The sequence below is a fragment of the Staurois parvus genome, unplaced genomic scaffold, assembly GCF_062004578.1.
Source record: "Staurois parvus isolate SC_StPar_1 unplaced genomic scaffold, SC_StPar_1.0 ptg000780l, whole genome shotgun sequence".
Taxonomy (NCBI): Eukaryota; Metazoa; Chordata; class Amphibia; order Anura; family Ranidae; genus Staurois; species Staurois parvus.
In genome coordinates this window covers 470,872-486,014 of record NW_028318576.1, presented here as the reverse complement: position 1 = coordinate 486,014, position 15,143 = coordinate 470,872, and the positions used below count along the sequence as shown (strand labels likewise).

Genomic DNA, 15,143 nt, shown 5'->3' with positions numbered 1-15,143 from the left:
ACACTGTGGTTGAAGGAGAAAAAGGTGAATGTCCTTCCATGGCCTAGACGTAAACCCCATTGAAAATCTGTGGAATGACTTAAAGACTGCAGTCCACAAACGGTCACCAGCAATTTTAACTGAACTTTGGCAGTTCTGCAAAGAAGAGTAGGCAAATATTGCAAAGTCTAGATGTGCAAAGTCAGTAGAGACATATCCCAACAGCCTAAAGGCTGTAATTAAAGCAAACGGTGGTTCAACAAAATACGGGCACAAGGATGTGATCCTTTTTCCAACTCAGTGATTCTGAATTGGTTGATATTGCATTTTCGTGACATAAAATTAATTTAAATGTATTTTTTACTGACATTTTACGCTTGACAACTGTTACGCAAATTTCAAAAAATTTTAACTACCAGTATTTTATTCTCCACGGTCTTTACTGTCAGAAAATGTTACCATGTTTAGCAGTTTTAACTAATCTTCAGGCCTAAAAAATATTTTTTAAACATTTGTGCAAGAAATGCAAAAATGGCTCTGACAGCGAAAGGGTTGAGCATTGAACAATAGCGAACCCAACCATCTTGTGCCCTTGACTTGTTTTTCTTTATTTAACAAAAAGAAAAACCTCTTATCTATAGCCTAACCATAGACATTAAAGAAAACAGTGCTCAATGGTTTTGTTGTGGACGTATGTAAATCGATGAATCAGAGGAAAGCATTAGGTAGGTTTAGGCACACAGTGGTAGTTAGCTATACAGTTCTTTTCATTAAAAAAAATTATTAAAATTGTTACAGTCCTACACACTAGATTTCTTGTTCAAACATTTTATTAACAATGTACCAATGTAACAAGGGTAGGGAGAAATTACCAGTATACATTAGACATAGACATTATACTGACAACAGAACATGGGGAATACAAGTCACAGTGTCAGTGTCTTTATGATGAGGGGGAGAGAGAGAATCAAGGAAACAATGCAGCATTTCTAGTGGTATCAAATGAGCAAAGGTTGTTAGGGAAAGATGATGTAATATCGTTAAATTTGACCAGTAGGGGTAATGACTCTCTGGAGCAACGTGAAAAGTTAAGGAAAATCAGAGGAAGGTTGAAAGGGGGAGGAAGAGGGGGGTGGGGGGAATGAAGAGCAAGAGTAATGACTCCACGAACGGTAGGGAAGGGTGTGGTAATACCTGCATATTGTATGAGGTGGATCAGGAATAGTGCCTAAAGTATATGGTTTACATATCAAGGGAGAAGAAGTGATTCGTCAAAATTTGACAGGAGGAAACACTCAGCCCAGGGGTTCCAAACCTTCAAGAATTTAGGGATTGTATCTAGGATTGTGGCTTCCACTTTTGCATGTATCATGGCTTGTGTTATTCTGGTTTCAACAGCAGCAATGTTTAGAGAGGGGGATTTCCAGGATTTTGCAATGACCTGCTTGGCTGCCATAGTGACGTGCAGGAGGAGTTTGAATTGCGAATTGGTTATGTCTGGAGGGCGTAGGTTGAGTAAAGCTGTTGTCGCATTGGGTTGGAGTGTGGTTGCGTTAAGTTTGGATAGCATGCTGAAAATATCAGCCCAGAAGGTTTGAGCTACTGGGCAGTCCCACCATATGTGGTAATATGTTCCTGGGTCTGTACAGCAATTTGGAGAGTAATTGGGGGTGTATTTTGCGATTCTCGTTGGGACCAAATACCAACGAGTTATGACTTTATAGTTGGTTTCTAAGGCTATAATGTTCTGCTAAGATGATTTCATGTTGGCCCAAAGGTGGTCACAATCAGATGGGTCTAGTTTCCTATCTAGGTCTGTTTCCCATCTGCAGGTATATGAAAGGGGGGATGTGGAAGCTGAAGTTGTGAGAAGGGAGTGTAGACATGAAATGAGGCCACGTCTGTGAGGATCTTTGTAGCAGGCCCATTCAAAGGGAGACATGGTGTTAGGTTGATTAGTTATTGTTGCCTAGGGGGCATAGAAGTGCTGTAGTTGTAAATATCTAACTATTTCGGAAGCTGGGAGGCTATATGTTTCTCGTAATGAGGCTAAGGATTTAAACTTTTTCCTCTGTAGGAAATTATGTGTACGGAGCAGGTTAGCAGAGGTCCATACTTTGAATGAGAGTGGCGTTAGCCAAGCCGGGGGAAAGGCTGGGTTTCGAAGATATGAGACCAAGGGGTTATGTGATGATTGGAGGAGATAGCGAATTTTCAGTTTGTCCCACAGTGATAGGAAGTGGGAGGTGATGGGATTAGTTATTGAGCGGCGGTCTATTGGCCTTAGCCAAAGTAAGTTAGCAGTGGAAAGGGGATCAAACTCTATCGATTCAAGGACAACCCACTGAGGAATTTTGAAGGTCGCATGGTATTTTGGCAACTGTGCAAAGTGTGCTGCTTGGTAATACTTGCTGATATCGTGGAGGCCAAGACCGCCATTGAGCTTGGAGCGATATAGGGTGGAGCAGGGTATGCGAGGGCGGACAGTGCCCAAAACGTAGGAGGAAATGCGACGTTGTAGTATGCGAAGGTAGTGAGAGGGTACTGGGATTTGGAGAACTCTGAATAGGTATAACATTTTTGGAAGGATTGACATCTTTATAACTGCAATTCTGACTAGCCATGAGAGTGGTAGGGAGGACCATTTGGTCATAAGAGCAGTGAGGTGGGTCAGCATCGGAGTGTAGTTAGCTGCATAAAGATCTGATAAGTTGGGGGTCAATTTGATTCCCAAGAAAGGGATATGGTGTTGTGACCAGGGAAATGTGAGGATCTGTTTCAGGTGAGCCAACTCTTTAGGGGGGAGGGAGATATTAAGTGCCATTGATTTGTGGGGATTTATTATAAGGCCAGAGAGCGAGCTGAACCTCTCGAGAAACTGGAGTAGGGAAGGAGAGGAATTCAAGGGAGATGTGAGAAAAAGTAAGACGTCATCTGCAAAGAGGCATAATTTGTGGTGAGTGCCACCTATCTCGAGTCCCTGGACATCTGGATTAGCTCTAATTAGAAGGGATAAAGGTTCTATGGCCAGGGCAAAGAGTAAGAGGGGCAGAGAGCAGCCTTGTCTTGTGCCATGGGAGATTGGAAATTGAGCTGACCTGTGTCCTACTTATCTAATTCTGGCCGAGGGCTCTCGATATAGTTAAAAGATTCAGGTTAAAAAGTGTGGGCCAAAGCCCCAACGGCGCAGAATGTAGTGCAGGTATGGCCATGAGACTGTATCAAATGCTTTCCGGATTTGTATAAGGACAGGAAACAGGCAGGAATGTACTAGATTTCACTTATGAACTACACACAGCAGACCTGGATTTATAGCAGAGAGAAATCCCTAACAAATCACAGGCTCCAAAACGCAACCTGCATTTTATGAGTGAGCTGTAAAATGCAGGCTGCCGTTTGGAGTTATCACAATGTATTGAAGGGGAGAAAAAATATCCTATATTGCCAAAAGTATTAGGACTCCTGCCCTTACACGCACCTGAACTTTAATAGCATCCCACTCTTAGTCCATAGGGTTCAATATTGAGTTGGCCCACCCTTTGCAGCTATAACAGCTTCAACACTTCTGGGAAGGCTGACCACAGGGTTTAGAAGTGTGTCTATGGGTACGTTTGACCATTTTTCCAGAAGCGCATTTGTGAGGTCAGACCTTGATGTCAGATGAGAAGGCCTGGCTCACAGTCTCTGCTCTAACTCATCCCAAAGGTGTTCTTTTGGATTGAGGTCAGGACTGTGTGCAGGCCAGTCAAGTTCCTCCACCCAAAACTCTCAATGCACTGTTGTTGTGCTAATCTGAAGGTCATACGAAGTTTGGAGGTCTTTAGCTATTGACTCTTGTAGACAGTTGGAGACTTCTGCTTCAGCATGTGCTGACCCCACTCTGTCATTTTGCTTTGCCTACCACTTTGTGAATGAGTTGCTGTTGTTCCCAGTTGCTTCCACTTTGTCATAACACCACTAACAATTGACCATGGAATGCTTAGTAACAAGGAAATTTCATGGATGGACTTTTTGCATTGAATTCACTGAGCTCCTGAGAATGACCCATTCTTTCACAAATGTTTGTAGAAGCAGTCTGCATGCCTAGGTACTTGAGTTTATACACCTGTGGCCATGAAGGTGCTTAAGACACCTGAATCCAATTATTTGGAGTGGTGTCCCAATACTATACTATAAGTACCTGTAATAAATAAATAAACTCTGGTATAAAAAAAATAGTCAAGTGATCTGTGATCTGATTTCCTGTTAGAGGATGGCTATGTTCATTCTCCATGGTCCCACCATATGTATAAACATAGCTACCCTCTCCTGCTTGATCCTGAGATGGACTATAGGATTTGTAGTGTGCCTAGAGCAGTGCACATGACCACAGTTAATGTGTCCTGCTCATGCCGAACAAACAGAAGTAAGGGTGATAAGAAGAGGTTTGGTGGCTTGAGGAGGACATTACAGGGAGTCATACACAGTAAGAAACATGTTTATGAAGGAAAGATTACAGGGCCATTAAGTGGTGGATGTGTATGAATTATTTTGTAATAATAAGGATATTGTTTAGTGCCACTTTAAGTATCTGAATACCTAGTTTATCCATATTACATTCTTAAAAAATAATACTGTTAATTATTTTTATAGTCACCAATGAGGATTAGTTTTACAACTGCCGAAAATTATCAGCCTTTGTAAGATATATATGAACGTTCTGACTGTTATTATTTTCAATGCCATTCAGGTTTGAAATTGGATCATCTTCTTTACAGCTTTGTAGTAAATGAACAAGTTCCAGCCATTAGACTTTGCTAATGATCCTTACTGATGTATGTTTATTGTAGCTGTTTGGCATTTAATAACTCACCTTCTACAGAAAAAAAAACATAAATAACCTTCATAATGCAATGAGTTTACTGTCTTGATTTTATGACTGGCTTATATGTTTGTGTTTTAGATACTCATTTCAGTTTTGAGGATCATTTTACATCAGGTCTGAAAAACTGACTATAGACTTTAAAGGAGAGCTGAAATCAGAATACAAATTCCCTGTAAAGGCAGATTATGTGCACTTGATGTTTTCTTTTTTGTGTGCTGCAGTAAAACCTGCATCTTGAAAACTGTAATTTGCAACTGTTTTCTCTACTACTGTGTATGCCTCTAATTTCCATTGTGGAATATGTGGTGCTGGATAGAGTTGTTGTATGTAATGGCTAGTTGATTTGGAAACTTACAGAGGCAGGATATTGCTTGCTTTGTATTTTTTCTTTGTATAGCATAGAGGTGCATTGAAACCCCTATCAGGTTATTTTTGTTATCCTTGTCTTGCTGGGAATATTACTTTTGCCCTCTTGCAGATGCAACAGAACATGGCAAAATAAGGGGAAATTCCTATCTTAGAGAGCGGTCATCAGAACATTTGTTCTCATTGGGAATTCCCTAAGCTCTTGCTCTCATGACACTTCTAAAGTGCATGATTTTACCACACTTATTGTCTTTGTAACTATGGTCACCAGGACAAATAGAGGAATAAATGACAGACTGCAGTGAAACACGGAAGAGGGTGCAACCCTTTCCCACTCCAATCAAAACTTAAAGAGATATTTAAAGCAATAAATAAATATCAAACATATCATATTAATGGCTCCGTGCAGTGGTTTTACACAGAGCAGCCCTGATTCTCCTCTTCTCGGGTCACCCACAAGCACCCCCTGCCCATTCACTCCTTCAGAGTGTCCCCACAGCATGCAACTTGCTATGGGAGCACCCAAGCCGACTCACTTTTGAGCTGCTGATCTGTGTGTCTATTCACACACAGAGCTGTGGCTCAGCCCTGCCCCCTCTCCCTCTGACTCACTGGCTGTGATTGACTGCTATCTCAGCCATTGAGGAGGGAGAGTTCCCAGAGAACCGAGTCTCTTGTGTACATGGAGCTGAAGCTCTCATGTGCTGGATTGTGATGGGGCTCAGATAAGTATTAGGGGGCAGCTGCACACAGAAGGTTTTTTCCTTCATGCATAGAATGCATTAGGTGAAAAAAACCTTGAACCTTTACAGCCAAAAAAAGAAAAAAAACCTTACATACATATTACATTTTGGAAACATTTTTTTTTTCAATAACAGAAAGCAGACACAAATAACACATATTTACGCTTATGACCAAATTGTATTTGTTGCATTTTTAGCCCCTATGGTTGATGGTTGGATGTTCTCGTTACCAGAAGACCATATTGCCTACCTGCTGCATCATGCTTATTTATGTTCTGGTAATGAAGAATATTCATATTTTTAAAAAAGTTCCAACAAGGCTGATAACTTATCAAGGTTATTGTGGGACCCTGAAGGTATCCAGGGTGGTAATTGGTACCCAGCGGACACCTTGTCTATACTTGTTAAATTTGTAGATACTAATCAAGCGGTATCTAATTTCTATGGGTTAATCAGAAAATAACCATTTGCAATGATAATATGATTTGAAGTTATTGATGAGTGCATTATTCAAAAGCTATAACATGTATTCCTAAGGCTGACCATACATTATACAATTTTCCTGAGATTTTTGGTTTAGATTTACCAAAACCCATATAATAAAAGGTAAAAACTAACAAGACTTTCAATTGTATCCAATTAGGCAGGCTCTTGCACTACATAGTTGAAGGTAAATCTAAAGGAAATTGGGCACAAATTGTACAGAAAATTGTATGGTGTATGGCCAGCCTAAGCTTTATACTTTGTATACAGTAACTGTTCTGCAAACAAGCAAAAAAGTGAGAGTGGGCCAATATGTGTCAGCAATAGAGGCTGAGGGTGGGACGATGGCATAGAAAGCTTGAATTGCATGAATTCATTCAAATCTCCTGCATTTCAATTTTAAAGATAGCTTTCTGGTTGGAGTTCTCTTTTAAAATAAGAATTTTCATTTGAGCTGCAACATAGTCATGGGCAGCTGCACTAAAATTATTTAGTTGAAATCAAAAAATTACCATTTTGGTTTATCCATATTAGTGTTTTGCCAGAACCTGCAATGCATCTGTAATGTCAGGTCATTATTTATAATTGCCAGATGTTTAACTAGGTAATGATGGTGAAAATCCAGATTTTTTAACTTTCTCTGTAAAGGCTGCCTTTTGTTGTCTGAGCTTCAAAAATAACATTATCAGCCTTTTTCTGACATTCAATTACATACATTACCTTTCTCTCAGCCTGATAGCAAACTGACAGATCACTGACCAATGTGTCAAGGTTGCTGTTATTCTGTGGGCTGCTGTTGTAGTTGAGTATTTGGATAACCTATAGAATTACCATTATCTTAAAGATGGAGAAAAACACATGAATTTTATCTGACACTTAGCTAATAAAAGTTATGATATACGTATAACTGCATACATTTGCAAGTTCAAACCTTCCACCACCATAGCAATGCTTTTGCTTTTGTAATCTAATTAACCTGAGAGCAAAGTTATTGTGATGATCCCCTAGTCCATGCAAGTAGTATATTCTGTGACAGATTTATACTTGCTGAAAAATTCTGTAGACTTATTGCACCCTGTCACTTCCTCTTTGCAGCCTACTCCAGTATGGTATGAGTGGTTTTACCTGCCTGTTAATGTTAGGATCTTAGTTAGGCATACTCAAAAGGATACATAGATTTTACATTGATGGCTTGCCGCCAGGGGTGGACTGACAACTCATGGGGCCTCCGGGCAAAAGGGGATCATGGGGCCCCGTGTCCTTGCCCACACTCAAAAAAGCCTATGAAAAGGTACCAGGGGCATCTCATGGGGCCCCGTACTGACCCTGGGCCCTTGGGCAGTCCTGAGTTCCCAAATGGTCAATGATTTAGAGACAAATGAGTTATAATGCTGCCTACAAGAGTGTTTGGATACTTGCAAACAAAAACAGATCAATCCCTCCCCCCTTTCAGCATGCTTCCATGTCCTTGTAGAATGGACATATTTCTCTTTTGAGAAAAGCTTACCTGTTTTCTCCTTCAAGATTATTTTTTTTTTCTTCAATAAAGATTCTCCTATAAGCTACCTGAGCTAGCCTCTATGCACAGGTATCTGAATTAGTTCATCCTCAGCAATAGCTTTGGAGGCCACACCTGTACCCTGCTGAACTGGACAATCATGGGACTAGCCTAAAAGGTGACCTTCAGGCCTTGCAACACAACATGTCATATCCCAGAAACATAGGGAGCAGTCCTGCTGTAATGGGTCATTCCTGCTCATGATCCACTAGTAGCTCCAGTGCTGCCTACTGTGCACCGGTTCGAGTTTCTGAGTCTACCATAGCTATGTCAGGCATAGTCTCTCCTTGGTTCTGTCTTGGGAAGATTTCACCAGTTATACAGGAGTTTATGGGCCAGATAACAACCTTAATTGCTGAATTTGACTGCAGATGCTATAAATGTGCCTCCACACCTTCCCCTGCTGAAACATTGTTGATCTTACATAAGGACAAGATGGTGCTGAAGCCTAGAGACTTCTTCCTTCTCAAGTTGGTTTTGGCTTTTTCACCAGAGCATTGTTCATCTGTCCCCAACCAGCTTCAGAGCATCAGAAGGAGACTGCACTTCATTGTGTAGCATGAAATACATGTTGTGTGTGTCTATCTTGCAGCCACTGCTTCCTTTAGAATGGCTTGCATTCTCTGTCATCCTTCTTGTTCAGTTTCACATTCAGCGCATTTCTATTGTAAACCGGACCACTTGATCTTTAATTAATAAGCTCTGTGGATTATTTGTGGACACCAACGTTGACTTTTTCGCACACGAAGTAGATATGACTGACAGGAGCCCAGCTGTGAGACCGGCACCTGCTGAAAGACAATAATAGCCAAGAGGTAGAGCTAAGCTAATTTGTTCAGTGAGTATGTGCAGTACAGTGTACAAAATGAGGCGGCGCAGAATAGGGAATGTACAACACAGTATGAAATAATAATACACACTACAGTCACACTGAGCACATTGTTAACATCCTAGATCTACTTAAAGTGGCTGTAAAGGCTCAAGGTTTTTTACCTTTGTGCATTCTATTTGTGCAGCAGCCCCCCTAATACTTAGCTGAGCCCCATCGTATTCCAGTGATGTGCACAAGAGCCTTCGACTCTCCCGGGACTCTCCTCCCTCATTAGCTGAGACAGCAGCAGAAGCCATTGGCTCCCACTGCTGTCAATCATAGCACATGAGCCAATGAGGAGAGAGGGGGTGGAGCCAAGCCACAGCTCTGTGTGTCAAAGGACACGCAGAGCAGCAGCTCGGGAGTGAGCTTTCTTGGGTGTCCTCATAGCAAGCTGCTTGATCTGGGGGCACCTGGCAGGAGGGAGAGGCCAGGAGCACCATCAGGGGGCCCAAAAAGAGGATTGGGGATACTCTGTGCAAAACAACTGCACAGGGCAGGTAAGTATGGCATGTTTGTTATTAAAATAAAATGCCTTTAATATCACTTTAAATGTCAATGATGTAAGTATAAACTATACCCAAAATGAATTACAGCATCATATATCTCTCAATCATAGTTAACACTTAGCAGTATCCACCTTTATATATTTAGCTTTAAGACCTTATTCATACTTGTGCTTTGTGACAGTGCATATAAAAATTGAAACATTACTGCAATGCACTTGCTCTTTGCGTGGTGCATTGCGGTACAATTTATTGTGAATGACGCCCCAACGTATTGTACAGTACAGCTCAATGCAAGGCAGTGCATCACATTGCACATACCATTCATTATAGTGTTCTGCATTGGAAAAATATGGACATGTGCTTTTTTCATCCGTTTTAGTGCATTGGTAGCCCATAGTAAATGGGTTTCCTTAACAGAATGCAAACTAATGGATGATATATCATGCGCATTAACACACGGCAACAGAGTGCATATCTCACCTCTAAGGATAGCTTGAATTTTAACCAAGATAAGCCTAACATTCTGTCTCCCCCTCCCCATTGGAAGTATTACCCCATGTACCTAAAATCAAGAGCAGTAGCCTCACCAGGTAGCACTGATGGGGACCACAAGAAGAAATCTGATGGGGTGTAGAGCTGATGGGGGCCACAAGAAGAAATCTGTTAAGGTTCAGAAACTCTTTCAGAGATCTTTATATTTGTCAGTTATTTATGTAGAATAAAGGTATTAGTCTTACTGGTCATTTAATATAATCCTGTACTGAGAAAATATGTACACAGCTATTTCTGACCTCTCATTCCTGAATTTGATGGTTTCTGGAGTGTTCTGATAATCAGATTGCTTCCATTTTTTTAGTCCCTGATCCAGAAAAATTGTATAAAGCATTGACTTTCCTCTTCCTCTGAAAATCATACAATGTAGCATGTTGGAGACAACCTAAGAAATGGTTTCAGAGGTAGATCAGCAAAGGAAGCTTTTATATTTATTTCAGTACAGATATCCTTAAAAGAAGCATGCGTATGTGCTAGTGATTTTCAAGCCATTTAATAGCACCTAGAAAATCTTCTCATACAGCTTTACATCTATTGTCAATAGCACATAGTCTGTTCTTGGCAATTCTGGTTTGTTGATTGACAGATCTATTTTGTCCAACTCAGTGAGGCTGACTTGTAAGGTCTGTAGATTACTACATTATTAACCATGCTGTGCTTGTTGTACCCTGAATAACATCAGATTTTAGCTAAACCTATATTATGACCCATTAAACAACTCACATGGAATATTCATTTACATCCATCTTTCAGAAATATGCCATTGAATTTAATTGCCCAAAGAGTTGTGGAAGATTTTCCTGCAATATATCCACGAATATATAATATTTCAGTAATGGATAGTGACTTTAGAAATGTACATAGGCACACTCTTAAGATTTACTTCAAAGCAAAACTCCAGGCATAGGAATCTATACTAATTCAGAGCCTTTGTGTTCAGATCCATGCACCTGCTTCTGCTCGCATGTCAGACTTTGACAGGCATGTGTGTCTGTGCAGCTTCTGCAAGTGTACTCACTATGAGAAGTAGCTGGTGACCCTGGATAGTGCCTGAACAAGCATGAACAAACTGGGGGGAAAGGCAAATGAAGGTACTGTCCGAGAATGCTAGAGTCTCTGTGAGATGTAACAAATATGGAACTGCACTTGCACATTACTTGGCATACATGCATTTAACTTGATGTGATGTTAGGTCAGCTTTAAATGTAATGGTGCCAGACAATTTGTATAACTACAACTCTTTTCATTTTAAAATGTGTTTTTGTTGTAGGTCTTGAAACGGGAGTTGAAGGATAAAGAACAGACAGTCCTGAATGCCATAGAACAAGCACGGATTTTTATTTCTGAGCAGCCTATAGAAGGCCCTGAAGAACCAAGACGGAACTTACTCCCTAAAACAGGTAACTTCAGAGTTAGTGTTCTTTAACTTTTTTTTTTAATGAAGAAATACTATTAAATTTACTCTTTGATTGAAGAAATAATTAGCCTGTCAAAGATTTTACGAGAACAGTAAATTTAGAGTGGCATCGTGGACAGTTTCCAGATGTATTGAACCTCTTGTAACATTATACTTTCACCTTACTGTGATTTATGCCTGTAGATGCATTATCAGAAGTGATCTTTCAGGAATGAAAGCGCTTAAATCTTGTTGGTATACAGTGACGGCCCTTCTGTACTTTAACACTCAATCACTCTCATGTATTGGTACAGTGAACTGTTACTTGCATTGTTCATATCAGTCTATGTATTGCAGACTCAGTAGATCTAAAATAAAGGAATTGTCACTTTTGCAATACATGTCCGTTGTCTTACCTCTTTGCCTAACCCCTGGTTCAAGGAATAAGAAATACATTGTAGCTATAGTGAAGGTCAAGGATGTATATTAATTAACTAGTATGAAGGAAAGTGTCCTCCAGCCTGCAAGGGCTATTGTATATGGTAATATAAAAAGGGGGCCAAGGTGAGCTGTTTGGTTTGATTTCTGGGATCAGCCTACTGTGAGTAAGCAGAACAGGACCAAGTTACATTTTTGCATGAGGATGGAAGAAATTCTTACAGAAAACAGGGTAAAAAAGATTATAAGAGAGAGAAAATTGAGTATAAGAGATGTGAAAAAGTGAGTTACTTAGATATATTTACCAGAAATAAATGCGAAGGGATACTTATAACCTGCAGTTGAAAAATAATGTCTGAGATTTCAAATTGCTATGAATAAAGGGCAACCTTTTTCTGCATCACTCCATTATCAAGACCATGTTTGCGATTGGTGCTGATTTTTTTCAGCAGCTTGCTAAATGCCTGTAACCAGCATAATTTAAGTTCACATAGAAAAGAGAACAGCTGTTTAAAGATTAACTCCAAGCAAAACAAATTTTTGTGAAATCTCTAAGCATTATGTTACGTTAAGCATACCTGTAGCAAACATGCCCTTCTTTTGCCTTCAATAGTCTGTGGATACTATACACTTAGAGCTCATGAACACAAGCAACTGCTAAACTCGAGTTTAGGAGCTTCTGGCATTTTTTTGCCAAAGCTCCTAAACTCAACTCTGTAAAAGCCTATGTGTTCATGTACACAAAGGCTTTTAGTAGGGTTTAGGAGCTGCCGTGGTTAGGTGAGGTTAAACCTCCCTCTCCTGAACGCAGAAGAATCGTGTTCAGGATAGGAACGTTTTGACCACCAGCCGCTCATAGTCCATTCACTATTCCTTCAGCTGTGAAACTAGCAGCCTATACAGAAGAACAGGCACAGAGCTGTGGGAAAAGTCTGCAGGAGCCTGAAATTGCAGCCGCTATCTACTGATCATGGGTGCAATGCTCTGCAGGCTTTTGAGAAAAATATAATAAATGTAGTTTTTGTTTTTACGTGCAAAAACGTGCATGTATTATTTTTTTCTAAAGATGAACTCTTCTAGCTGAAATCGTCTAGCTTATCTGTAATGCAGTTGTTTTGTCTGTGTTCAAAAAAGTTATGCCCCCCCCCCCCTTTTAAATTCTCTGTTCTGTTTTGCCCTGATACCTCAGTGATTTAGGTACTCATTGGGAATAATTTATTTTCAAGGAGAAAGAGACATTTTTTCATTGGTTGATTTCTCCTTCCCTAGATAAAATCTCAAGGGAAATCTTACATTATTGTGCACGGATCTGTACCAGGTACTTTAATTGAGTATGCTTACTGATGCAGTACACTACAGCTTTATCTGTAGTTAAGTAGTATACAAGAAATCAGCATTTACAACAAGGTCCCCTCACTGTTGCTTATAGAGGTTGGATATGTTCTGACCTCTATATCTGACTGCTAAGGCCAGCATTGCTTCTCTGGATGGGACTTACCTGTACTCTAGACTGTGGTGTTTTGTGACTTAAGCATGTGGTAGGTGTGTGCAGAGAGCTAAGCAGGGGTTGCACTCTTTTCCTCACATGGAGAACAAAAAAAGTCTTCTCAGGGACAAGTAGGTGGTTGTGTGTTAGACAGAAATTAGTTCAGGCATCCTGTAAACTCATCTCTAATCCAATTTCTGAACTCCCATGCTCAAGTTAGCTGGAGCAGGCTCCTGGTTTAAGCAGAACGATTCCATAAGTAGTCAGGAGGATAAGGTTAAAAAAACACCCCTGTCCATTCAGTTCAACCTATTTGTGTGTGATTATTATTCTCTAACAATTTCCATAGCCCTGTACATTCTGCTTCCTGAAGAAAACATCTAAAAGTTTGAAATTGTCAACATTCTCAGCTAGTACTACTTCCTGGGGGAGGGGAACAGTAAAGAACCCTTTCCTCAATCTCAGGTTAAACCTCTTTTCTTTAAATCGTGGCCATGTATCTTCTTCAGGGACCTTACTAAAGTTACATTTAATATAGTTGTGCTTTGGAATCATAACCCTTTTTAGTGCCTCTTCTCCACCATGAATAACTGTAATATATGTAGCTGATCCTCATAGCTGCAGTCCTCCACCCCGTGTTAATAATGTTGCCCTTCATTGAACTATTGCTAATTCAACAACGTCTTTCTTGAGGATTGGTGACCAAAACTGAACTGCATATTCAAGGTGAAGCTGAACCAGTAAATGTTTAAATGTGTTTGGTAAATGAGTAGCATTATTGATTTATCTCTTGAATGTATACCCTTTTTAATGCATGAGAATGTTTTGCTAGCTTTGTTAGCTGTGGCTTGACATTACATGCTATTGCTAAGTCCGTGATCGCTCTACAAGCACCCACAGATCATTTTCCATCAATACTTCTTCCAGGGCAACTCCTTCCAATGTGTAATTTGCATGTGTATTTTTGGCAACCAAGTGCATAACTTTACAGTTCTCGAACCTCATCCGCCATGCAACTGTCCAACCCCCTATTCTGGCAAGGTCTTCCTGTAATTATACTATGTCCTGTGCTATGTCTTGTGCCAAAGCTATTTGAATTAGAAACCATGGGGCCCCATACAGCCTACCTGACTGGACCCCCTGACCTCTAGGATGCCTGGAGGAGAAGAATGAGGCAGTGTACACAATGTGGTGCAGCAAATTGTGGGATTGGTGAAATTGTGTAGTGGGAGGGGCTTACAATTTAAGTACAGAGTGCATGGAGCCTGTGTGCAGGGGTCAAAAATATTGATTAGAGAAAATGCTACCCAGTGTAACCCCACACTATTCATGCATTTTCTGTTCTCCAGAACATGCATTACTGCAAGCCCTTCACAGCAGTCTCAGCTCAGCAGCTCTATTTTTGCTTCAGGACCGAGGTAGGACATGATTGCTAACTGCAGAATCATGGCTTCCAGGATCATCTACCTTTCCACCCTTTCATGTCCTGTTAGAGATTGAAACAGGTTAAAATCACTGTGTTGCAAATGAGGCAAATGTCAAGACTACACACATACATTTGTGGGTGGTTTTGGATGCGGGGCTTGCCTGTGTAGTTTGAGCTTTACATTTTACATGCAGTTTTGCCACAGCCCTCTCCCTGTGACCCCACAATAAGGACACGGGTGAGATAGGAAGATAGATGACACAAGGCAGCCAAGAACACATCAGCCCTGCACTCAGGTCAAACCACCTGGTAAGATTTGAACACAATTCACTGAGAATGCTGCACTGCTATTAGCCAGATCAGGGCATGTAAATGGCTGATTTCCTAATCAATAAATACAGCTTTCATACACTGGCAGAGTGCTGCAGTCATAATAATCAGTAGATCCAGATAATGTACTAGCCACTGAATG

At 40.5% G+C, this 15,143-nt stretch overlaps 1 protein-coding gene across 9 annotated transcripts in view; it reads left to right on the top strand.

Annotated features, from left to right (window-relative positions):
- UTRN (utrophin) overlaps positions 1 to 15,143 on the top strand; it is a 943,118-nt gene that overhangs the window by 676,476 nt on the left and 251,499 nt on the right. For all 9 annotated transcript variants that reach the window (XM_089654601.1, XM_089654598.1, XM_089654599.1 and 6 more), the window contains one exon: positions 11,196 to 11,325. In XM_089654601.1, coding sequence (XP_089510727.1) covers positions 11,196 to 11,325 — 130 coding nt within the window. The remainder of the gene's footprint in view (positions 1 to 11,195; positions 11,326 to 15,143) is intronic.